The sequence below is a fragment of the Nansenia antarctica genome, assembly GCF_963989245.1.
Source record: "Nansenia antarctica genome assembly, chromosome: 12".
Taxonomy (NCBI): Eukaryota; Metazoa; Chordata; class Actinopteri; order Argentiniformes; family Microstomatidae; genus Nansenia; species Nansenia antarctica.
Window position 1 is genome coordinate 4591014 of NC_137682.1, and position 27116 is coordinate 4618129.

Here is a 27116-nt window from a genome sequence, read left to right on the forward strand (position 1 = left end):
TAACCAACACACTTGATTTTTAAGTCATTATTTCTGTTATTCAGAAACTGTAAACACACAAAATGGACCCCATCTGCTTACATTATATTGGAAAATGTGGAAGGACAAGTTTCTAATTAACCAGGATAATGACTTAAGTGTATTACCGTAACTGGTGATGGCATGTGGTGATTCACAGAAACGTTATTTAGAGTGGACAATCCCTTTAAGGCTAACTATGAATTACTGTTTTGAGGTCAATCTCATCTAAGTGTGAAACACATATTTAATAGATTACGTATGGCAAGAAACCGTCCCTTCCTTGTGCAGTATCATGGTAAACCTGGAAGTATTGAAAACATAAGTGTGGAAGGTGAAATGGCAATGACCCTTAACTGATGTAAAAGTAGCTGCCTTATGGCAATCTAGTTGGAATTTACATTTCTTGCAGCTAAAGACACATGACAGCATGGATCTTACATACATTAAGATATACACTATACGGACAAAAGCATTGGGACACCCGAACATCACACCCATATGTGCTTGTTGAACTCATTCCAAAACCAGGGGCATTAATATGGAGTTGGTCCCCACCTTTGCTGCTATAACAGCTTCCACTCTTCTGGGAAGACTTTCTGCTAGATTTTAGAATAAGGTTGCGGGGATATGCTCCCATTCAGCCACAAGAGCATTAATGAGGTCGGGCACTGATGTTGGGTGAGAAGGACTGGCTCGCAGTCGGCGTTACAATTCATCCCAAAGGTGTTCGATGGGGTTGAGGTCAGAGCTCTGTGTGCAGGCCAGTCATGTTCTCCCAGACCAAACTTGGCAAACCATGTTATTATGGACCTCACTTTGTGTATGGGGACATTATCATGCTGAAACTGGAAAGGGCCTTCCCCAAACTGTCGCCACAAAGTTGGAAGGATACAATTCTCTAGAATCGCATTGTATGCTGTAGCATTAAGATTTCCCTTCACTGGAACTTCATCATCTGAACTAAGGGGGCCTAGCCCAAACCATGAAAACAGCCCCAGGCGATAATTGTGTCTGCATACTTTTGTCCATACTAGTGTTTAACCTCATGTGAAAAAGGCGTACACGTAACAGGAACACGTAAACCCTCTTCATAAATCTTCATAAATCATAGGTCGGTTGAGGATGGAATCTAACAGAGGGTGGTAAACAGCACAGGAGCTTAGTTTTTTTGTCACTTTGTGAAAACAGTCCTTTCACACCAATGCCTTATCTCTGTCCATCTGTACACGCTCATCCACAAAGAGACAGAAAGAGAGAGAGAGAGAGAGAGAGAGAGAGAGGGGGACACACACACACAGGTGTATGTCTTGTGGTTTGTGTGGTTCTTGGATGTGTGTGTGTGTGTGTGTGTGTCGGAGATGTTTCTCTGTTTCTGCCTACTCCTCTCTCTCAGAGGACCTGTTCGGTGCTGGAGGCGGAGATGTCCAGGAGTCTCCAAGCAGCGTTGGGGTTGAGCTCCTCCTGGTCCCTGCACAGCGCCCACACGTACATCATCCTTAACACCTTCTCCTGTGGGGGGGGGCGGGAAGGAAAGGTTTTAACAGGATTAAGGCCAGGAGGAGAAAGTGAAGATGTACTAGTAGACATTAGGAAAGAGGGTGAGGAAAACACCAGCATAGGTTTGGATAGAGATTGTGGGAGAGAAAGACAGGGAGAGTTAGGGAGGAGCGAGAATAGATACCAGCAAGGGTAGGAGAGAGGGCACACCATGGCTCAATGTCACTATGCTGCTAGCAGACGTTTTGGTGCAATATCTATATGGCATGGCTAATTATAAAGCTATTTATTGAATTTATAGAATGCAATTCAGGCTGCGATGTCCTCAAATTTAGCATACATCTCTCCCATTATTTCTTAACATGTTTTTTGTCTTTTAAAAAAAAAATCTTGTTTCATTCAAAAACATAAAACCAATTTTTATTTTACACAGGCAGTTTCTCCGGGCCTCCCTTGAAGGTCTCTTCCCCCCCCAGGGGAGGCGTGCCTCACACTTTGAAAACCCCTGAGTTAAGGCATTTAGTTTGCTTCATTAAAAGGGTGTGAATGTACAAGTGTTCTCCAGTGTCTTGTCCACTATACTTTAACCGCCTATGATTAATGTATGCTCTTTTAACCCCCTATGTTATGCCCTTAAGCTAAATGCTTGTCCTGTCTACTTTTTTGTGCCTAGGTCTACCTATATTTAACTTTTTTCCTCCAGGGAGCCGTATAAAACATCATGGCATAGGGACTGCGGATGAAAACTAGCTTTCGGGCTAACTCTGGCGTATTTACAATTTATTTTTGTTTTATTAATATGCACTGTCCCTTGAATAAATAAATGAATCTGAATCTGAATCTGGTAAGTTGAAGTTTGTGGTGTCGCAGCCAAAAAAGCGCCAATTTTTCCAGCGCTTGTGCGCGCATTTCATTACCCATCTAGGCTAACCTCGGCGCTCCTACAATCCTAAATCCGCCCCTGCTCTACACAGAGGATCTGAGGACTACCTCTAACACAGTGGATGTAGATATCAGAGGACGACGACGGTCATTGTACTGCAGATACCATCCCTCATACCATGCATGCATTACAAAGAGGCCATCCTCTGATTTCTGCCTCCACCAGCCTCTCCTGCTATGGAGTAACTAAAGTTATTTAAATGTAAAAAAAAAAATAAGTGGGGGGCAGCCCCACTCATATTTTTCATTTTATTGACAGATACAGTAGAGATTTTAGACAGGAAGGATGGATGAGAGAGGAGGGATGACATGCAGGATATGTCCCCAGCCGGAATCGAACCGGGGACCTTGCGGTTACATGGTCAACGCTTAACCCGCTATACCACCTAAGCGCCCCTGCTAACTTACTGGGTCTCCCTCAACCAGATCTCCCTTAGGGCTGCGAATCACCATGACCACCTGGGCCTGGAAGGTGATGATCAAGACGGGGCCTTGATCCATGATCTTCCCCATTGCCAACTGCGGGTGGGAGAGAATCAAATAAAAAAATAAAACGTGATAGAAATGCTAGAAAATATGGTGATAAATGTTGCACAGGCAGAGTAACGACATGTATGAGGGAAATATGATGTATTAGCAGTACTTACATCTATGTTGTCGATATCGAGGATCTTGGACTGGAACAGAAGCCCCAAAGCCCTAGCCTGCTGGATGGGGTGGGCCAGCTGACTGTATGTCTGAGGACAGAGGAAGGTCAAAGGTCAAAACACATTCCAGCTCCATTAACCACATGGAACCCAAAAAGAAAGAATGTTTTGAGGAATTTGTTTGAATTGTTTAATAATTTGTGATTGTCCTGATATTTTAGCAGCAAACATAGTAAAAAAAAAGGATGGTAAAAGATGACTGCCAGACATGGGGAGGCTGGTGGGGGTAGAAATCAGAGGACGGGCTCATTGTGATGCGAGGAATGGAATGAGGAATGGTATCAAATGTGGAGGGGCTTGCTCCTGCATGCCCTTTCCTCCATAATGAATCTCTTTTGTGCATAATACACATCTAGTATGTCCTTTTTTAATCTTTTTTTTCACAAGTCAGACAGTGGGAACTTATGGTTCACTGACTTAACCTGAATTGTGGCATCTATCTTTAGCCACGACCACTTCCAACTAGGGATGCACCGAAATGAAAATTCTTGGCCAAAAATTTGCAGAAAGGTGTCATGTTTAACTTTGTAGCATTTAGTGTTCAGGTTTGCTTTCAATCACGTGGATATTAATTGTAACAGCCACTTTACTACTGATCTATCTATTATCACTAGTTGCACCACTAGTGTATCCTGTCTTACCTGTATTATTGTCACCTTTATCTTGTATTATGCCTATTGCCTCATGTCTTGTACTGCAATGCAATGTCAGGAACCGAAGCCTAAAGGCCAATGCACACGGCGTGCGATTTTGTCGCACGACAACATTTGATTCTCAATTCACACCAATGAATGAATGAATGTGACTTGAGAATCGGATGTTGTCGTACGACAATATCGCATCGCACGCCGTGTGCATTGTCTCATTCAAAACAATGGAATCGAATTCGGCGGTGCGACAAAATCGCACACCGTGTGCATTGGTCTTAAGAATTGTACTCTCTTACACTTGCATTATGACGCAACACTTCAACTACTTACAGCTTCGTAACACCAGTCTTTCAGTACTTCCAACTCTCCCCGGATCATCGCCTGCAGAGAGACAAGAATGAAGGGTTCCAGTAAATGTTTTAGATGTATTCAACATCCATTAAACTCCCTAACAGAAATGCACACAAAATCCATTCAAATCTGGCAGTCCATAGACTTATTACATTTACACAGTAGTAAAGGGGGTAGTGGTGGTCTAGTGGATAGTGAGTTGGACTTGGGATCGGAAGGTTGTGAGTTCAAATCCCGCCTGAAGCCACACCACTACTAGTGTGCCCTTGGGTAAGGCACTTAGCCCTCAGTTACTCCAGGGGGAATGTCCCTGTAATTCGTAATTGTAAGTCGCTTTGGAGAAAAGCATCTGCTAAATGGCAAAATTATTAAAATTACACAGAATTCCCTGTAATATTAGGCCTATTCAGTGAAAACGTTCAATCATATGCTCAACTACAATGTCTGCAACAGTAAGGGGGAGCATACGTGTGTGCCCTTACTTCCAGGATGTTGGGGATGATGTCCTTTTCACACTGTTTGAGGAAGGAGTCCTTGTCGAAGCCAGGGTCTGCCTTCACAATCTCCGTCAGCACCTGGGACATCTCTGTTTTAGAGAAGAGTCCCCCTGTCCACCAAACAACAACTCTCTAATGAGTCGTCATCATCATACGTATAAATGCAATTCAATAGTGTAATCCTAGTAGTGCAATTCCCTTGCCTTTTCCTTCATCCTCACTTAATAATAATAATAACTTTATTTGTATAGCACTTTACATCAAAGTGCTTTACAATAGGTAAGCAACAGTATTGAGAACAGTATTAGTACTTGTATGAAAACATTGTGAAACAGGTGGTTGTGGATTGGCTACCAGAATTTCTTTCAGTGCAGATGAAGGAACATGAGACAAGGGTAAGAAGAAGTCACTTAAAGTGAAGTCACAGAGTGAAGGCTTAGGATGTTTACCTAGGAGATCGGTAACTTTGTCCGTCACGGCCCGAGATGCTCTGACGAGGGCGTTGTCACTCTCGTCATACTTCATTTTCATCTCAAAGAACCCTAACGGGAGGTGAGACAATGTGTGAGAGACGGCACATATCATAATCGTACTGTTTACAGAAAATGAAGAAGTGAGGCGGTCCTACAGTCAAACATGGTGGAGGTTCCAGATGTTTTGGGGTTGCTTTGCTGCTTCATGAAATCTGAAGACTACCAAAGAATTTTGGGGAGCAATGTAGGGCCCAATGTCAGAAAGCTGGGTCTCTCCGTCAGAGGTCATGGGTCTTCGAGCAGGACAATGACCCAAAGCATACTTCAAATATAAATATATTATAATTTACGATGAAATAAAACCAAAACCAAAACATTCCCTTACTGTTAAACACCATATTTTTGTCCTTGAAGTCCTTCCACTGTTGGTACCACTTTGAATCTTTGTGGAGCACAACACCCATTGCTTCTCTGCAAAACAAAACAAGTCACTAATATTTATCAGATTTCCTAAGACACCTAGACACCTTTTATTGCAGGGTTACGTTTAAACGGAGACTTACTCGTTGGCCTCAAATACTCTGGCATCACTTTCGTCTCCCTTGGAAGAGAATTCACTCCTCTTTCTCAGTTGAGGAGGCGCCCTGTAGGGACCGACATCTCCAACATCAATCTCTTTCTTTACCGTCTCCATGCCCTGTGCACACAGAGACAAGGGAGGAAGAAGAAGATCAGCACTTCAATAAAATATGATAAAACGATCCAGGTTATACCTGAAATATCTTGGAAAATGTTTACTGCATTTTACAGGCCTATTACAGCCAGTAATATCTAACAAACTAAATAAGAGATAGTATTTTCAGAATTTGAAAAAAAAAAAAAAAAAAAACGATTCTATACAATTAAATTGCAAGTAAATAGTAGACGATAAATAAATGTGTAAGCCATTTCAGTGTTTCCCACGGGATCTCCTGCCCCCGCAAGAAAAATGTTCAATGTCAATTTGGTTCATGTGTTTTTTTTTTGTTTTTTTTTTATAATAATATTTTTCTCCCAGTTGTATATGGCCGAAATATGTTTATGTGGTCGAAATTAGGGGTGGGCATCAATGATCGATAATTGATCGATAAGGATCTTGGTCGATCACAAAATATTTTGCTCGATAATCATTAATATTTTTATTTTTTATTTTTTTTAAGGACACTAACGTTTTCAGTCATCCTCCTATTTGTGAGTAACTGTTTTTTTACTGCTCCTATGGTGAGTTACTTATTTTCTATATTTTTATTTATAACGTAAAATGTGTTTAAGTTAAACAATTTAGGCTACTCACTGCCTTGTTTATCTGACTGTAGTGTCTAGTTTGAATGTGAATGAATGTGTGCAATAGCAACACAAATAACGTTTTTTCCCCAAGGAAAACATGCTTGTTATTTCTGCCCTAACTTCCCGCATTTATTAAACGCACCCAACCCGAATCTGGCGATATGGACGATTTTAGACGCTTTTTAGGGGTGCTTGAGTATCCCTAAATTTCATCTCAGCACGACCTAAAAAAGAATAATCATTATTATTATTATTATCATTATTATTATTATTTTCTGAAATCATTCTAGCCCAATTACAGTCATGATGTTACACACTCCGGTCCAGTAGCCTACATACACGCACCTCGTTGGTCCGCAAGTAGTCTCGCGCTTCGCCCGGAGAATAATTGTTTAGCGCGAGTGTGTGTGTGTGTGTGTGTGTGTGTGTGTGTGTGTGTGTGAGAGAGGTCAGCAGATGAAAGTAAGCAGAGTAAGTAACCGTAGCAAATATAATTTCTGAATTTCTGACAGAAAACATTGGTTCAAATTGTTCGTTATTATTTTGACTTAACTAGAAAGTGTCTGATTGTAGTTCCATGGTGACTAGAAAGTGTCTAGTTCCATTGTGTGAATAGTGTTAACGAACTAGCAAGCTAGCTAGCTAGCTCAGAGGTGATTAGTAATAATAGATGGTAGTTAATAGTAATAATAGATGGTAGTAGTAATAATACAATGTCTTATTCTGCTAGAATTGGGCTTTATGGTAATAAAATACAATAAAAAAGTGGATTGAAGCATTGGAACAAACCCTCACTCATTGGAAATGTCTGTTTTTCCATAGATGGACATAAGATTGTTTTTCAGGTGAGAGAGTCAAGTCAAAATGACATTATCTGACTGCATTGCCCACAGCAACCCAATATACAATTAGAATGATGTTATAAATTGATATGGATCAATTTATACCTCTTATTAGATTATACATATTCTGGTTGTTATGTTTCCTTTCGGTGGACAGCAAAAGAGGGAGAGGAGGATAGAGAGGGAGAGGAGGAGGAGAGAGAGCAGGATGGAGTCAGCACACCAAAGAGAGAGAGACAGCAAGAACCAGGTGAGAAAGTGTACAGGTAGTCAAGACCACAAGTAGCCTTGATAACCTATGGTTCTGGTGCAGCACCCTCAGCACCCCCCTTCATTACTTGTAATAGGATGTAATAAACGTTTGACACACATGGCAATAAAAAAACATGAATCTTGAATTAGCAAAACATTTTTGCTATTTAAACATGTCAGCATGTCATCACTGACAGATGACAGGTACGGTAGATAATGAAAGGTAGTACAAAAACAGAAAAATGATGTTGCCAGACTTGCAGACTTTTTAACCAGACCCTGTCACATGTTTGTGTGTGATTGTCAGTGCAAAGAGGGAGAGAGGAGGATGGAGATGACACAGAGAGAGAGAGAGAGAGAGAGAGAGAGAGAGAGAGAGAGAGAGAGAGAGAGAGAGAGAGAGAGAGAGCAAGAGCAGGAAGAACCAGGTGAGAAAGTGGACAGATAGTGAAGTCAAGATTGTTAGTGTCAAAACAGTAAAACAATTAATAAAAAATAAGTGATGGCTTTGTGGCTCAACAATAAAGTCTATAAATTATCATATTTGTTCTAGTCACATAATTGATATTATGATATTACAGAGATAACTTGTTCTGTTACAAATCTGTTACACTAATTGTGGGGGGGGGGGAGAAATTAACATTTCACAACGGGGGGGGGGGTGGAGGATCCATGCCTCCCTCCCAAGGCAGCAAACCTAGGGGAAACACTGCATTTCCCTTAATAGAAAGAGGGGTAGTGCATTAAATGGAAATGGACTGCACTTATATAGCGCCTTTATCCAAAGCGCTTTACAACGGCCTCTCATTCACCCCTTCACACACCAATGGCGGCAAGCTACCATGCAAGGCGCCGGCCCGCTCACTGGGAGCAATTTTGGGGTTCAGTGTCTTGCCCGAGGACACTTCGACATGTGGCCAGCCGGGGCTCGAACCGCCGGCTACCTCCTGTGTCACAGCCGCCCCGCATTACACTGTCTCTGACCTGTGAGATGGCTTGGAAAGCACTAGTCCTCCCCAGTTTCTCTACAGACTCTGCAGAGTGCCTGGCTGTCTTGGCTGCCTCCTCCACCCCTTCCTTGATCTTCTTCCCCAGGTCTGTGCGGCTCACCTCCTCCAGGCCCTGGGATGGACATAGATAACATTAATGAGGAGGAAGTGACAATGGAGCTATCGCTAAGCCACGGCCCCTTTGAAAACTCAGACAAACAAACAACGCTTCACTGACAGTGACTGACTGACTGGCCGACCGTGACTGAATGACATTCAATGACTTACAATGGCGGGAGTTGTCATTTCTGATTTCTGATTTACCACAGCAAGTATTAGACATGTTTTTTTTTTTAAAGATGACAAGAATATTCCGTCTAGAAGCTTTTCACCATCAGATATTAGCGAGTTGTTTGTCCGAGTTTTCTGCCTGTCGTGACTTTTGCTGTGATATGATTGGACAATTTCTATTTTGGGGCGTGGCTTAGCGATAGGTCCATTGTTTCAAGTGGAGTGGCACATAACTCATGACAAGCAAACCAACAACCAAACATAAAACAAAGCATACAGGCATTAAGAACATGTGTAACCAGTTAGACAGTGTTACACCATTGAAGACCCATTATACTTAATTCTGAAGTGTTTATACTTAACTTTACTAACTGTATACTACTTTATACAACAGTTAGTTCCGACCAAGTCATTTGATTGGATAAGAGGCATTCCATGAGTGCTGATATACAGTATAACAGCACTGGGACTTTTAACTATATGTATCACTCCGCCGCACAGATGTTCTACTAAATGACCGTTAATTAGACTACATGTTTGTGTTCAGGTTACTAGGCAACAGTCCATTTGAAGTTCAGTTGCGGAACTATTTTTATTTTATTTTTAGGATTAAATAAACAAACAAATCATAATCTGTTGTCGCTTATTACTGTTAACTAATAAATCACGCTGTAGAACTGTTGTATAAAAGCAATATCACACTCGAGGTCGTGCTGTTATACTGAATATCAGCACGGCTGTGATTGCCTACGACCGAATCACAGCCGTGCTGATATTCAGTATAACACACTCCCTCTCGTGTTATATTGCTTAAGTATGTATCTGTGTTGAGAAGGTGAGGGCGACTCACCCCCTTCACAGTTTCAGACAGAGAGCCCAAGGTCTTCTTCAGCACGCCAGTCGTCTTCACAGTCTCGGACTCAATGGTTTTCTGATGGAAATAAATAATTTACATTAATCATGAGATATCTCGTGACGTTAGAATTATAAGGTTCTATCTCCATTTTTGGCTAAATTTAGTTTTTTACATAATCTGATCCATTAGGTGTTTATTAATGCCTGTGTGGTGTTATTTTTTTAAATGTTGAAATGTTTTACTTAGTAATTCATAAAATACAAAGGTTCCATCTCACAAAACATAATGGAATGTAAAAACTTTGACGCTCAATGGGCCAGTTTCACAGACAAGGCTTAAGCCTAATCCTGGACTAAAAAGCATCTTCAATGGAGATTTTACATTGAAAGTGTGATTTAGTCCAGGACTAGGCTTAAGCCTTGTCTGTGAAACCGGCCCAATATCTCTGAACTGCCCTAAACGGAGATAGAACCTTATAATTCTAAGCTCACAATCTTACATTGTCATATGCATGCCATCCCAATACAGGTTGAGGTCTTCGTATCATGTATGGAAATTGTGTTTAGATCACATAAAAATAAAAAGTTAAACAAGTATAATCCATTCAAGACCTCTTCATGCCCACTACCCCTCTGTACAGAGTCTCATCTGTAAATAAATCAAATATAATATAATAATTATTCTTCTAGCATTGTGACTACCAATGGCCCCTGGCATTATAGATTCGTTTTTTCTTGTGATGACAACTTGATATTTCACTTAGGCCTACTTTGACAAATGTATTTGTTATAATTCATTTTGGATAAAGGCGTTTGTTATTAAATGTCAAAAATGTAATGTAATGGCCCTCTGGGGACAATAAACTGTACTGAACTGAATGTTCAACTTACATATTTCCTCCGAGCCTGTTGCAGAGCATCAGACTCCTCGAGCCTTTTAGCCTCCTCTCTGAACTTCTGGATATTGTCCTTCATTTCTTTATCCTTTCCAAACTCTTGCCTGAGGTTCTCAATAAAGTCCCCGAGGAAGCCTTTGCGGCCACTTCGTTGTTCTGACGCATAGCGCACCTGGTAGAGGACACAAGAATGTATTGTATTAATTAAATCAAAGACTAAACGTCTAGTGAGTTCATAATAAAATGTGTGCAAATTGCCTTTTTTTAATTTGAATGTCAACTGTCAATATTTCTACCTGCAGAGCAGATGCTCCACATATCCTGTAAGCATCACCTCTCATGAACGAGGAGACGATGGAGCGGGAGGGCAGCAGCAGGATACGCCTTCCCACGAGCTATATTGAACAGGACAAAAATAGTCTATAATGAGAAAATATCGACACATACTGTGAAGTGTGACTGCTCTATGGATTATTTGACCGAAATGTTTAGCTAACTACTTCTCGCATGTTATGTTGTCTGACAAGAAAAAGGATAGGCTAGATATCGCCATATGGAGGAGTGAGGACGGATTGTACCACAATGAAATACAACAATACACACATCGAAAATGCAATACTACATGTGTATCGAAATGCAAAAATACAGAATATTTGTGCCAAAAAGAAATTAATACAGCCCTATTGTATTTCGAGATGTGTACATTACATTTCGAGATGAGTGCATTGCATTTTCGATGTGTGTACATTACATTTCGAGACGTGTATATTACATTTCGAGATGAGTGCATTGCATTTTCGAGATGTGTGCATTACATTTCGAGATGAGTGCATTGCATTTTCGATGTATGTACATTGCATTTCGAGATGTGTGCATTGCATTTCCAGATGAGTTTTGGCACAAGCATTACATTAGGTAGAGATGCCCAGTCTCCGCTGACAGGGAATGTTCCTCCTTGGCAGGTCCAATAGCCTGCTACTAAAGGGCTTTCGATGTGTGTATCGTATTTCATTGTGGCACGATCCGTCCTCCATAGATAGATAGACTGCGTTGCTATTTATATCAGATTCATCATTATAATAATTATATCAGAACGTTCAAGAAAATAGTATTAGTGAATTTTAGTGGGCGGCTACGGCGGCCCGTTTCGTCACAGTCAAGTCAAATACCCGTTCAATTATCCTACTAAATCACGACAATTGAATGTACCTATGCAGGGTGAAATGTTTGAGCCGGGCCTGGAATAAACCTATCAACATGCATGGTCTACCCAGTGCATCCCCACACAGACATGTAATAACTCACCCCATAGCAGCGACACACGGATGCTGCCATCTTGATCTTGGATGTATGGAACACGTGTGACTGCTGCAGCTGACTCTCTGACGTACAGCCAATGAGGGGAGACCATTACTCTGACGTACAGCCAATGAGGGGAGACCATTACACAACATAATAGCAGAGATTTAAAAATACAGATGCAATACAGGTGCATTCATTACTTAGCTCGGAATTCCCACCTGTGATCTCAAACTAGTGGAAAAGAAAGAATGAATGTGGAAAAGAAAGAATGAATGAATGAAAGAATGAATGTGGAAAAGAAAGAATGAAAGAATGAAAGTGGAAAAGAAAGAATGAAAGAATGAATGTGGAAAACAAAGAATGAATGTGGAAAACAAAGAATGAATGCGTAAAAGAATAAATACATATAGAAAAGTATTGCGTTATACTGTGTGTATTCATTCATTTATTTGTTCATACATTCATATGTATGTATCTATATATTTATTGTTAATTTTGACAGACTTGGTCCTCCATATCAAACATCCGAGCTTGGACCGTCATTTGAGGTCGGGAACTCCAAACAACCCGAAGTTTAGCCAGATATAACCGCTTTAATGTAAAACATTTTGTTTCAAGTTTGCAACTCTTCAGAACTCTTCTCTTTCATGCACGAAAACAAACTACATTGTGTATTCTACACCTTCGATTTTTGTATATATTTCCACTTAACTTACATTAAGCTTCTGAAAATCTTGCCATGCTCGGTTACTTTCTTGTTGACATTACGTCAGAGAACTGCGGTGTGCTTTTGGCATGAGTGTCAAAAAAGTCTATGAAGTCAACATCGCCACCGTGTGGAAGGTATGGGAAATGTAATAATAGTCCACTGGAAATTTCTTGGACCCAGAAATGTTGATTCTTATGAACTTTTATGATTGAAATGTCATCTATAATAGGCCTAGTGGATGAAATTCAACTTGGTTGCTAAGAGTTGCATGTTGGGCAATTTGAGTAATTAGCATATTATGCAAATTAATCGCTAAAAACTGGAAATGCCAATAATGTTGCTTCTAGTTATGGCACATCTGTGTAATAAGCATGCTGTCTAATCAGCATCTGGATATGCCACACCTGTCAGGTGGATGGATTATCTCGGCAAATGAGAAGAGCTCACTGTCACAGATTAAAACACATTTGTGAACACAATTTGAGAGAAATAGGCCTTTTGTGTATATAGAAAAAGTCTTAGGAAAAATTGGAGCGTTTATATTTTTGTTCAGTGTATATGTATAAAATTACACACCATGATTATGTCACATCTAGCATACTGTTTGACAAGCTGGGGACAAACTGTTCGTCACTAAAGCCACTAGAAAACCCTCAAAGTTCTGGACCAGAAGAACAGCTCACATCATTGTATTATCCTAAATAACCGTAAACCTCTGAGCTGGGAAGATGTAATCAAATACAAAAACATCTGCCTGGTCTACAAACTCCTGCATAATATCGCTCCACCTCCTCTTGACTCATTCATAATAACCCAATGTAACAATAGAGGTCAGATCACCAGAAGCACCACACAAGGTGACTTTCTAGTCCCATTTAGGAAAAGCACATTTGGTCAACTATAATTTTCTGTTAAAGCAATACAAAACTGAAATTCACTACCCACCCATATCAAAGATATACGTAGGACCCGGTAAAATTACACACCACCCAGACAGCAGACGACACGAAGTAACAGTTTACAATTCGAAGGAATGTCAATGAAAAAAAGGTAATGTCCAACTAAAACTCGCCTCCTGGCGTCTAACGGGAAAACTTACAGAAACTGTTATAAACATATGCTCTATAAGATTTATTTATTTACTTCTGTAAGGTCTCTATAATCCCTGCTTCACTCATTTCCACAGAATGTATCTTTGTAGAACAAAATGGCAAAGAGTATTTATGTGTATGAGTAAATCTGTTTATTTCATTGCATTTTAATTGGGACAGAACATGCAGATGAGGTCAGCAGTGACAGTATGTAAGCTACTCTGTAGTGATGAAGGAACGTGAATCACCTCAGAGTGCAACAGGATTCGTTGTTTGAAACTATTTCAGAATTCATGTATGAATAAAAACCTATATATTATTTTTTTGGTCTAGGTACTACAAAAGTAGGGATTCACTGAATCAACAAACATTCTTTGTCAGGGTTAGGGTCAGGGTTAGGGGCTAGGCCCAGGGCTAGGGTCAGGGGCTACAGTCAGGGTCAGGGCTAGGGTCAGGGCTAGGCCCATGGTCAGGGCTAGGGTCAGGGCTAGGCCCATGGTCAGGGCTAGGGTCAGGGCTAGGGTCAGGGCTAGGGCCAGGGGCTAGGGTCAGGGCTAGGCCCAGGGTCAGGGCTAGGGTCAGGGGCTAGGGTCAGGGCTAGGCCTAGGGTCAGGGCTAGGGCCAGGGGTTAGGGTCAGGGGCTAGGGTCAGGGCTAGGGTCAGGGGCTAGGGTCAGGGGCTAGGGTCAGGGCTAGGCCCAGGGTCAGGGGCTAGGGTCAGGGCTAGGGCCAGGGGCTAGGGTTAGGGTCAGGGGCTAGGGTCAGGGCTAGGCCCAGGGGCTAGGGTCAGGGTTAGGGTCAGGGGCTAGGGTCAGGGCTAGGCCCAGGGTCAGGGGCTAGGGTCAGGCTTAGGCCCAGGGCTAGGGTCAGGGCTAGGCCCAGGGTCAGGGGCTAGGGTCAGGGCTAGGCCCAGGGTCAGGGGCTAGGGTCAGGGCTAGGCCCAGGGCTAGGGTCAGGGCTAGGCCCAGGGTCAGGGGCTATGGTCAGGGTTAGGGTCAGGGCTAGGGTCAGGGGCTAGGGTCAGGGCTAGGGTCAGGGGCTAGGGTCAGGGCTAGGGTCAGGGGCTAGGACACGTCTGTGTGACCCTAGAGCATCCTCATGAGGCGAACGACGTCCTGGTTCTTCTCGTCCCTGACCCTCTGTATCCTGGCGGCCGGCTCGGGGGCGGGGCTGTCCACGACCCTCTCCAGGGAGCACACGTCCAGGGCGGGGGGGCGAGCCCAGACCCTCTGGGGCGGCGGGGGGGAGCCCAGGCCGCCCCTCACCCTCCCTGGAGAGCACGTAGTCCCTGTTGAAGGCGGAGTCGTAGACGCTCATCAGCTGGGCCATGGGGTTGGCGTAGTCGGCGGCAGGGTAGGGGTAGGAGCCCAGGGCGTACGGGCACGGGCTGGAACACACCAGGAAGACACCCTGTCACCTGACCAACTGACCAGGAAGACACCATGTCACCTGACCAACTGACCAGGAAGACACCATGTCACCTGACCAACTGACCAGGAAGACACCCTGTCACCTGACCAACTGACACCAATTTAATTCATTCACCAACTGCCGGAGAAGAATTCCTGAACACTCACCACCTAGAGTGCCGAGGGTTCTGTGAGGTATTTACCTAGCAACAATACTCTGATTGGCTCGCATAAAAAATGTGAATAAAGTCGCCCCTCGGCACTCTAGAATGTTGCCCGCTCGGGCGACTTCCTTCACCCTCGGCACTGAAGGAGTTAAAACGACACCGGAACGACGTCAGAAAAACAAAACAGCCAAACAGGAAGCGGAGAGGACGGGCCTGCTCACCTCTGGTTGTAGTACTGGGACCCAGACAGGAAGTAGGGGGGGAAGGGGTAGCGGGGGGCGCTGGGGTAGAGGTCTGCGGGGTGGGGCATGGAGGGCAGAGGGTACAGGAGGCAGAGGGTACAGGAGTTAGGGTTAGACGTGGGACACAGGTTAGTTAGGGTTAGATGTGGGACACAGGTTAGTTAGGGTTAGACGTGGGACACAGGTTAGTTAGGGTTAGATGTGGAACACAGGTTAGTTAGGGTTAGATGTGGAACACAGGTTAGTTAGGGTTAGATGTGGAACACAGGTTAGTTAGGGTTAGATGTGGGGCACAGGTTAGTTAGGGTTAGATGTGGGACACAGGTTAGTTAGGGTTAGACGTGGGACACAGGTTAGTTAGGGTTAGATGTGGAACACAGGTTAGTTAGGGTTAGATGTGGAACACAGGTTAGTTAGGGTTAGATGTGGAACACAGGTTAGTTAGGGTTAGATGTGGAACACAGGTTAGTTAGGGTTAGACGTGGGACACAGGTTAGTTAGGGTTAGACGTGGGACACAGGTTAGTTAGGGTTAGACGTGGGACACAGGTTAGTTAGGGTTAGATGTGGGACACAGGTTAGTTAGGGTTAGATGTGGGACACAGGTTAGTTAGGGTTAGACGTGGGACACAGGTTAGTTAGGGTTAGATGTGGGACACAGGTTAGTTAGGGTTAGACGTGGGACACAGGTTAGTTAGGGTTAGACGTGGGACACAGGTTAGTTAGGGTTAGACGTGAGACACAGGTTAGTTAGGGTTAGGGTTAGACGTGGGACACAGGTTAGTTAGGGTTAGACGTGAGACACAGGTTAGTTAGGGTTAGGGTTAGACGTGAGACACAGGTTAGTTAGGGTTAGGCCGGGTTAGACGTGAGACACAGGTTAGTTAGGGTTAGGGTTAGGTCTGTCTCTATACAATAAGAGTGGGACTGCCCCACTCATAGAAATAACCTTTAAAGAAAAGCAAACAAAGAATACATCAATTAAAATGAGAATAAATGCAGAATAAATAGGTCCAGTTGCCTGCTTGTGAGGGGGGCATGGTGAGGTTGACGCCCTGGGTGGTGACCTTGGCTGGGGCTTTGGGCCGCGGCGGACGAGGGGGGGGGGGGTCAGTCACGGTCAGACCCGGGGGAAAGGGAACCTTGCTGAGGGTTATGGGTTCAGCGTCCATCACTGTGAACGTCTGGTGGTCCACGAGGATGGGCTTGGACAGGTCGACAGTGTGGACCACAGGTGACTGGTGCTGTTGACTGTGGAAACAGAACTGGTCCAGAGATGTGGAGGTGCTCTGGTCCCGGCAGGGTCGTCCAGAGGCTCTCTCCTCCACTCCAACGGCATGTCGGCGTCCCAGGGGCCTCTCTCTCTCCGGGGCAGAGCCCAGGGGCCTCTCTCTCTCCGGGGCAGAGGCCGGACCCACAGCTTCTGAAACATCAAATTCAAGCACCTTTCAAGGACTTTCAAGACTCAATTCCCTCAAATTCAAGGACCCAACACGGCATAGTTTGAGGCAGAACTAGTTGACGAGCTAAGTAAAACATGATAGAGAGGGGGGGGGGAATTCAAGCACTTTTAATGACCCATGTCTATTTTCCAAAACTTTTAGGGCCTTGATTACTTTTTCCCAAATTCAGAAACTTTCCAGGATTTCGGGGCCCTGCGGGCTCTCGCCCCCCTCCCTCCTCTACCGTCTCCGGGTCTACCTGGTTCACCTTTCCTCCTCTGGGTCACCTGGGCTCTCCGTTTGGGATGTCTGTCCATTGTTGCGGCTATTAATAACAAGTTAAAACACCTTTGTGATCTCAATAAAACATACAATAACACAGCAAACACCTTTGTGATCTCAATAAAACATACAATAACACAGCAAACACCTTTGTGATCCGTCACCGTTAATAAAACAAACCGTCATGGAATGTTGGGAAACAATTCAAACTGGCGCTCGCGCGGCTTCGTCACTGTCACGACCATCGCACGAGCTCTGTCGCAATTAATTGAAAACAGTCGGTTGCTAAGCAGCACACACTTCTATGAGAATTTTTTAAATTCTATTTAAATTGTAATTTTAACTTTACACATATTATTTAGATGTCATGAATGGACGTGTTATAATGCACTAGCCTATGACATAATTCAGTCGGTCTAAACACAACACCTTGTTATTTCATACGTATTAACACGTGACAAATAATTTAGAACTTACTGATAACAATAATAAAACGTTATTATTACTATTATTATTATTATTATTATTATTATTATTATTATTATTATTATTATTATTATTACTGTCTCGAAACACCGTGATGACGGAAGGTTGGATCCTTGACTGAAGGAGCATCACACACCTGTTGACGGGAGGATTTACGCCTAAAACCAAAGTCCATAAAGTTCCCAAACCAACAAGTCCCCCTACGTTTTGACCTCTACCCTGTTGCATACTCACCTTTTTAACAACGTAAAATCTGTTTTTCAAAAAGCAACAGAGCAAAAATAGTAATAGTAGAAATAGCAATTTACTAGAGGCTGCTTCTTGCTGGGTCGCATCCACCTGCGACACCATCTGTCATACTTCAACTCACCACTAGATGGAGATAGTAGCGCGATAATAAATGGAAGAACACGACCAGGTCCATGAACCTGTTTGTCAGATGGCATTGATTTCATGAGGTGAACATTAATTATTGAGCTCTTAAATGCAAAATGCATATTCATGTGTGCATTATACCCACTTACAGAGAGAGTATGTGTGTGTGTGTGTGTGTGTGTGTGTGTGTGTGTGTGTGTGTGTGTGTGTGTGTGTGTGTGTGTGTGTGTGTGTGTAAGTGTGTAAGTGTGTGTGTGAGTGTGTAAGTGTGAGAGAGGGAGGGAGAGACAGACAGAGACATATATAGAGATCCCTCCCTCCCTCCCTCCCTCCCTCCCTCCATCCATCCATCCATCCATCCATCCATCCATCCATCCATCCATCCATCCATCCATCCATCCATCCATCCATCCATCCATCCATCCATCCATCCATCCATCCATCCATCCATCCATCCATCCATCCATCCATCCATCCATCCATCCATCCATCCATCCATCCATCCATCCATCCATCCATCCATCCATCCATCCATCCATCCATCCATCCATCCATCCATCCATCCATCCATCCATCCATCCATCCATCCATCCATCCATCCATCCATCCATCCATCCATCCATCCATCCATCCATCCATCCATCCATCCATCCATCCATCCATCCATCCATCCATCCATCCATCCATCCATCCATCCATCCATCCATCCATCCATCCATCCATCCATCCATCCATCCATCCATCCATCCATCCATCCATCCATCCATCCATCCATCCATCCATCCATCCATCCATCCATCCATCCATCCATCCATCCATCCATCCATCCATCCATCCATCCATCCATCCATCCATCCATCCATCCATCCATCCATCCATCCATCCATCCATCCATCCATCCATCCATCCATCCATCCATCCATCCATCCATCCATCCATCCATCCATCCATCCATCCATCCATCCATCCATCCATCCATCCATCCATCCATCCATCCATCCATCCATCCATCCATCCATCCATCCATCCATCCATCCATCCATCCATCCATCCATCCATCCATCCATCCATCCATCCATCCATCCATCCATCCATCCATCCATCCATCCATCCATCCACATGCAAACAAGAATTGGGACACCCCTACCCTACATGTGCAAAACAGAGGGGTAGGGCTAAAATGTAGGGCCTGAATTGGGATTGGGCCTAGGATTAGCCTAGTTTTAGCCTTATATGTGAAACCGGCCCTAGCTGCAAACTCTGAAAGTTTTTATTATTATACTTATTTATTTTTATTATACCGTTTTTGGTAATAACTGTTAAAAAATATATATAACATCATCAGGGTTCATTTTTAGGGGTTCATCAGGGTTAATCTTTTTCTACTTATCTTTTTCACTATACAGAACATAGAAAACCGCAATTTTCATATACTGACATATACTGACATATACTGACATATACTGACACTGGTGCTGAAGATATATACGAGAATAAACAGTGTCCGGGTCCTATCAACACAATGAACCAACATTTATTGCATGGAAAAACAATGCAATGATATATTCAGTTACACATTTAATAATAGTTAATAAGAATGAAAATATCACATAGCTCAAATAGCAAAACCTTTTGCCCAATATTGGCAAGGATGTGGAAATATTGAATAGCCTTTATTGATGTAAAAAAAAAATACAATGTGTGGGCTTTGATTTTCTGGGAAAAACAATGTAGAACTCTTGTAGACTGTACTCTATGTTAAACCTGGAATTTGTAGGTGAAATGTGTTTGGGAACCTAAAGTCATGGCACGCAGCAGGTGAGATCAAACTAAGCACTGCTGAGCAGGTGCATCCAATTAAACCATGGTTTTGTTATTGCATTTAACCTTTCCAAAACACACTGCATGGTTAATAAACTGGTGAGCAATTTGTGTAAATTGCAAGAGGCCTGTATTGTTTCCAGCTGAGCATCAAGATCCTCTAATCAACTGTGAAAGCAACTAGGTGCAGATTCTCTTTTTTTTTTTTAAACAATCACTCATCAAGCCTCCAAATGAAGACAATAATAAGACTTAAGTTATGTAAATTACTGAGCAGTCAGGCTGGAGAAGTTAATAACAACAGTTACACGATTTTGAGATCTCCTTATTACATTGATTTATTGCAAGAGCACTATTTATGTCCTAAATCTTATCAGCCATCTTGGTCACCTACAGTTACCTATTTATCAATTAACTTATTCATCATAAAGTTCAACATTAATTGTGTACAAAATGAAAATATGATATACATGAGTCAAGCTTTTGAAAACTCTCTCTCCAAAAACATTTGGCTTCTATTTGGTCTTTGGTGTCAGGATCGTTAAATGGTTTAAATTCGTAGCATATTCACAATCACGTTTGTATCAAAGTTCCTTTCCCATGGGCTCATACCTCTTCTCTTGTATCACACTCTTATTCACAGTATAGAACCATAGATAACAAGGTTAGAATTTGTAAATCACACCCAGACACATCTGATTTATGATTTAACTGTAGTTTTCACCAACACAAATGTGATAAAGAACATCATTCCGTAGGCTACATACTGTACACACAAACAACAGTACATCAAATATTTTTCAATGGTCGACTAAACACTACACACATCCTTGAGGTGGTGTAAAATGGTTGTGATGTGTTGTGCCTCCTGTGTTGTTTGCTTATAATCCCAGTTGAACATTATAAATAAGCATGGAAAATAAAATGTGCGCTAGTTGCCTGCCGGTGTAGGTACAGGATTTTCCCACCCTACCAGAGTTTCCCACTTTTCCGAACCGGAAAAGTGGGAAACTCTGGTAGGGTGGGAAAATCCTGTACCTACACCGGTGTTGTATGGATGATGTATGCTGCCTTGTCGAAAGATGTTAGCGTAGTGCGAATCTGCTCCTAACCTGTGCGCATGCGCAGAACCGATAAGTAGCACATCTCGATAGGTAGCACATAGACAGAACACATTCTGGCACATTCTGTAACTATTTAATAGTTGCAGATCACATTCAAAGTGGGTGTATGTGTACATTGCACAATGCATGTTGTATGTGTGTATGCACCTTGAAACTGTTATAAGGGGAAACATATTTTTCAAAACACACATTATTCGTACCATGAAATGGTTTTGTATATCAATCTGTGGAGTGAATCTATGGAACAGTTTGAATGTGGAGTTAAAGCAATGTCCAAACATAATCCAGTTTAAAATAAGTTATAAGGACATGGTCTTCATAATGTACAGGGATGATGGGGGGGTGGGGGGGGGGTGATAATCAGAAGGTGTTTACAGGGGTTATTGTTTATTTATTATCATTTGGGTTCCTAATATTTATTCTTGATTTCCTTTTTTTATGCAATTAAGTATGTAAATATGATATTTGACTTTTGGGTACGTAGTATTTGTATATATTATGTATTAATTTGAGCATTTGAACAGGAAGCATCTTTAGGATTTATGGAGAACGGGTGGGAATAAATACATTTGTACTTTTTCTCACTCCTTTTCAAATATGTGTGAAAAGAAAAAATGAAACTAAGTTAAATGTGTAACAATTTCTTTTGCCTATTGCTTTTTATTTCTATTAGTTTTGTTTTTTGTTATATTAATTATTGTTGCTGTATCTTGCTTTGCACATAGCCTATTTGAAATAAACATCTCAATCAATCAATCAATCAATCAATCAATAATACCTGGCGTATGTGTTGTACAACTATTGTTCAATGTCAAAGGAAACCTATTATGCAATAATAGTTAATGTAGGTCACTGGGGTCCCCAAAACATGTCATTTAAGTTTTTTGTTGAAAATACCACTCAGATGTTAATCTAAAGGCCTTCTAGCATGCTTCTATAGAGTCTCTGTTCCAGTCCTTTTGTCGACAGGCTGTTTTTGTGTCTGTCGTAATTTAAATCAAAATGAGCTTCTTCTCCCCACGCCCCACTCTTGATGTTAGTTTTCTTTGCATATCTGGCTGGATGAGACAGCTAATGGTACCTAGCTAGCTAACCCTGTTTACTCGTATTGCCTATTTGTATGAGCAGAATAAAGGAAACAGCCAAATTGCATTAAATCGATTGCGATGGGCAGCGCTACATCAATATATACATCAACAGTAAATATCTGAAACATTCAAACACTCCCCCGGAACATCATTAATTCAGGAAAAAAAACATGTTTGATATTCATTCAGCCCTATGAGTGATGCTACATGTAATTATACATTCAACTACTACTAGACCTCAGCCAATACATTGTTGTGCATTTCCCTTGACAAGTCAACTTTAGAATATAATGCCTACTTGTAGATGACTTGGATGAGACGTAGACTGCAGAGTGTAACTATCTCTAACATATTCATCACAGTATTTTGATTATGGATCTATGGAACAGTAAATGTCTTAACAGAATACGAGACAACGATTTTTTTCTCAGCAATTGCCCCAGTTCTTGTTTCTCTCTCCCAACAAAATATACTGAGATAGTCAGATGGGGGGGCGGTATGAGACCCCAGGTTTTGTAGATGGGTGCAGCCAATCTGAATGGCTTGTTGAATCGCATGTTTTCGGAACTACGCAACCAACCCCCCCAAAATTGACAGCTTTATTTCACTGTTTCTGTGTTAGTAGGGTCATCAGAGACCAAAAGGTCCCAACAAGCACTGAAAAAGTTAGTTTTTCATAGTATGGGACCGTATAAATAATATTGTCTATATTGGTATCATTCATTGAACCAGAGCTGTTAATGTGCATACTTTCTCAATTTGGATACAGGTAATAAGTGATATAATAGAATGTAATTTACTATGTTACTAATTGTGCTATTTCAAGACTATTGCAAAGGGACTTCTTTGGATCTCTGACAACACTTTCAATGTAACTGCTCAGATACAAAATAAAAATAGTACATCATTTAACATTAATTAATTAAAGTAAGCATGAAATACATATTTACGATTCTGTTATTTTAAGTTGTTTAGGCAATTTAGTGGTGATAGCCAACAATTTGAAAACAAGCTATGCAGAGTTTTAATTTTATTTCATATATAATCCTTTCACATTGTGGTGCACTGCTTATTGCCTAGCATGCATAATATTAGTTTAAGAATATGTCTATCCCCCTAACTGGAACAGTGACACATAATCCACAGCACTCCTAATACATTAGGTCTGCAAGTTATTATAAAATGTGTTTCTCAAAAGTATGAAAACTACATATGCAAGCACCTATAATGATCTCTGGTCTCCTCCTTGATAATATTCATAATATCAGAAACGGCTTACTTAGCACTTAGATTATTGCCTTGAATGTTACTTAAGAAAGCAATGTGAAATATTAGCATAACGTCGGACAAACAGTACCAGAAATGCTGCCTACCGTAGGTAACATCACAACCTAACTTAGCTTAACAAGCTGAAAACAACAATACAGTATTGCTGCTGCCAAAGGACCCAGAGCTGCCTGCAACCATCTTTTCCAACAGTAGTAGTCGTTTTGTGCTTTAAGCAGGAGAGGACAAGGACACGCTCCTTATGTTTCTTCTCCCTCCTTCTCTTCCATTTCTCTGCACTGGGGCATCATCACTAACAGCCCGTCCTCTTTTTTTGTCTTATTTGTCAACGAGTTTGACCAGGCCCTGCCTGAGGTCATTCAGGTCAAAGATCTTGACATCCAGGATCTCGATGGCCCTCTGCACCTCGTTCTCTGTGCGGTCCCGCTCCTCCAGGGAGGCGGACAGGTTCTGTTCGGCATTCTGGACCCGACGCTCCAGGTCCACATTACGCATCTCCAACTCCTGGGAAACCACAGGCAAAAAGGCAGAATGTTGGAGATATTGTGATGTCGTGTCGTTAGAATTATAAGGTTCTATCTCCATTTAGGGCAGTTCAGAGATATTGAGCGTCAATGTTTTTACATTCCATTATGTTTTGTGAGATGGAACCTTTGTATTTTATTAATTACTAACTCAAAAATGTCAACATTTAAAAAAAATAACACCACACAGGCATTAATAAACACCTAATGGATCAGATTATGTAAAAAACTAAATTTGGACCAAAACTGGAGATAGAACCTTATAATTCTAACGTCACGAGAAGTCATGTTGGAGATATTGTGATGTGTTACCATTACTGAACCACAGTAATAGCACCTCAGTTGACAAATTAAAGGGAAAAAAAGATTGTTCTCACAATATTTCTAATAAAAATATTCTATTGTATGTACTACATTCATTCTACTCGACTTTCAGATTTTTTTTTTTAAGAATACCTTTTCACTTACACAAAACAAATCATGTTACTGAATGAATGCTTGAATATTTAAAACACAAAAACCTGTCTCTTCATTGTGCGGGTTTACCTGTAATCTATGGATGGCCTCTTCTCTTTCTTGCTCCATCTCATGGTATTCAGCCTTCTTACTTTGTAGAATATGTATTTCCTGAAACACAAACATGATTATTCTCTCATTGACCCCTGGACATTTACTATACCATCAAAGCCATGGAACACGAAACAGAACAACAGCCTTAAAGGTTTGCACAATAACCTTTCCAGTGAACCCCCCCCCCCCCCAAACAAACAAACAATCAATCTCAGCCACCATGAGCAAAGCAAGAACACCATCCTTGGACCAGATGCTGAAGCCATAATAATGGGGGCCCACCCGCTGTGCCGGCGGACCACGATGCAGACAGTTTATTAACGGATTTCTGCGAGAGCTGACAAGACGGTACATGTGGGAAAACTAGGGTTAGGGTTAGGTGCTAGGGTGCTACGGTTAAGGTTAGGGTTGGGGTTGGGGGTAGGGTTAGGGTTAGGGTTAGGGTTAGACATGCCAGCATGTACCAAGTCGACGTAGCACCTAACCCAGTTGTACCCTCTTCCCACATGTACCGTAACAGAGAAGCGGAGAGCATTCACATGCAGGGAGGGCTGTCGGCACAACGGTCCGTCTGCATATTGATGCGGCACCTAATAATGAACAATCTCTCCTGACCTCATCCTTAGCCTTGAGCAGGGCTTCCAGCTCCTCCAGAGACTGAGTCAGCTCATCCTTCAGCAGGTCACTGGGACCTTGGCCCCCGTGGGCTTCTAGATCAGCCACCTACCAACAGACAACAAGGAGACGGTGTTGAGCACAGATACCTTGGGAAAATCAACATAGAAATCAAACCACAATAATTTAAGTCCAGGTACCAGATCTGTATAGGCTTCAGCTGACTCTTTTGTAGCTAATATTTTTTACATTACATTTCTGGTATTTAGGCAGGGCTCTCAAGTCTCACGCATTGGGTCGTGAGACACACGCATTTCAACCCGTTCACACGCCGTGTGTGTCTCAAGCCCAATGCGTGAGACTTGAGAGCCCTGATTTAGCAGATGCCTTTATCCAAAGCAAACAAATACATTTGTCTAAGTAAGTGAATCATCTATCCATCAGTCATCACAAGAGGTTGGAAAAAGTGTTTGAACCCCCCTAGGGCTAATGACTTCTACAAAAGCTAATTGGAAGCAGGAGTTAGCAAACCTGGAGTCCAATCAATGAAACGAGATTGGAGGTGTGGGTTTGGAGATACTTATAAAAAACCACTCAGGGCGCTTAGGTGGCGTAGCGGGTTGAGCGTCGACCATGTAACCGCAGGGTCCCCGGTTCGATTCCAGCCGGGGACATATCCTGCATGTCATCCCTCCTCTCTCTCTCACCCATCCTTCCTGTCATAATCTATACTGTACTGTCAATAAAAAAAATGAAAAATATGAGTGGGACTGCCCCACTCAGAAAAAAAAACAAAACAAAAAAAACATTTTGAGTTTGGTATTCACAAGAAGCATTTACTGATGTGAGCCATGCTTCGCAAAAAAGAGCTCTCAGAATACCTACAATCAAGCAATGGTGATTTGCATAAGGCTGGAAAGGGTTACAAAGTAATCTCAAAGATATTCAGTCCACAACTAGACAAAATTATCTGTAAATGTAGATGATCTATTACTGTGGCTACTCTCCCTCAAAGTGGGCACCCAGCCAAGATGACTCCAAAGGCACAACGCAGAATGCTCAATGAGGTAAAAAAATAAAATAAAAAAAGAACCCTAGAGTAACAGCTTAAGGCTTGAAGGAATCATTGGAACTGGCTAACATCTCTGTTCATGAGTCTACCATACGTAAAACATTGAACAGGCATGGTATCCACGGCAGGACACCATGGAGGAAGCTGCTTCTCTCCCAAAAAAAACATTGCTGCGCACAAGCTTGTCAAATAGCACCTTGACACTCCACCACGCTACTGGGAAAATGTTTTGTGGACTGATGAAACTATGGTTGAATTGTTCAGGAAAGAAACGCAGCACTACATATGGAGTAAAAAAGGGCACCGCATACCAACACAAAAACATCATCCCAACAGTGAAGTACGGTGGAGGGAGCATCAAGATTTGGGGGCTGCTTTGCTGCCTCGGGGCTTGGACAGCTTGCCATCATCAAGGGTAAAATGAATTCCCAAGTTTATCAAGGTATCCTACAGGATTCTCTTCAGGTTACACCTTAACTGCTCCTCCTGAGACATCTTCTGCCCCTCAGCACTACGTCTCCTAAAGACACCCGCTTTCCCCTCTACTGAGTCCCTAAAAACTTCTATTGCCCTTCTTGTACTGTTTCTCTGTTCCTCCAGTATTAAATAAAAAAAATAAAAAAACAACAACTAGGTTTTAGAAGAAGGTGATAGGAGAAGGTTTTTCCTTCTATCAGTGGCCCCGGGCCCGAGCTGGATTACTCTTCCTGCCACGAATGGTGGATTGATGATTCACATGCTTAGTATTCAAATGTATTGATTGTAAGTCGCTTTGGAATAAGGCGTCTGCTAAATGCCAAAAATGTAAAAAATGTAAATGGATAACGTCAGGGTGGCTGCTCCGCCAGCCGAAGCTCAGTAGAAGTTGGGTGATGCAGCAGGACAATGACCTTAAGTAAATCTACTACAGAATGGATTAAAAA

General features: G+C 42.2%; 2 protein-coding genes across 2 annotated transcripts in view; both read right to left on the reverse strand.

Annotated features, from left to right (window-relative positions):
- Positions 1-1410: 1410 nt before the first annotated feature.
- On the reverse strand, positions 1411-11924 carry LOC308168758 (mitochondrial import inner membrane translocase subunit TIM44-like; the record flags this gene model as incomplete). The annotated part of the gene is made up of 13 exons (XM_080543394.1): positions 1411-1530; positions 2869-2979; positions 3108-3197; positions 4148-4198; positions 4651-4775; positions 5115-5207; positions 5524-5609; positions 5702-5835; positions 8543-8680; positions 9689-9769; positions 10585-10761; positions 10886-10984; positions 11895-11924. The coding sequence occupies 13 exons, from the start codon at positions 11922-11924 to the stop codon at positions 1411-1413; spliced, it is 1335 nt and encodes a 444-aa protein (XP_080399520.1).
- An 11806-nt stretch (positions 11925-23730) lies between these two features.
- Positions 23731-27116, reverse strand: part of LOC308168248 (homer protein homolog 3-like) — a gene marked incomplete at both ends in the record, with an annotated part of 23735 nt that continues 20349 nt past the window's right edge. The window contains 3 exons of the mRNA XM_080542764.1: positions 23731-23916; positions 24483-24563; positions 25122-25229. Coding sequence (XP_080398890.1) covers positions 23731-23916; positions 24483-24563; positions 25122-25229 — 375 coding nt within the window. The remainder of the gene's footprint in view (positions 23917-24482; positions 24564-25121; positions 25230-27116) is intronic.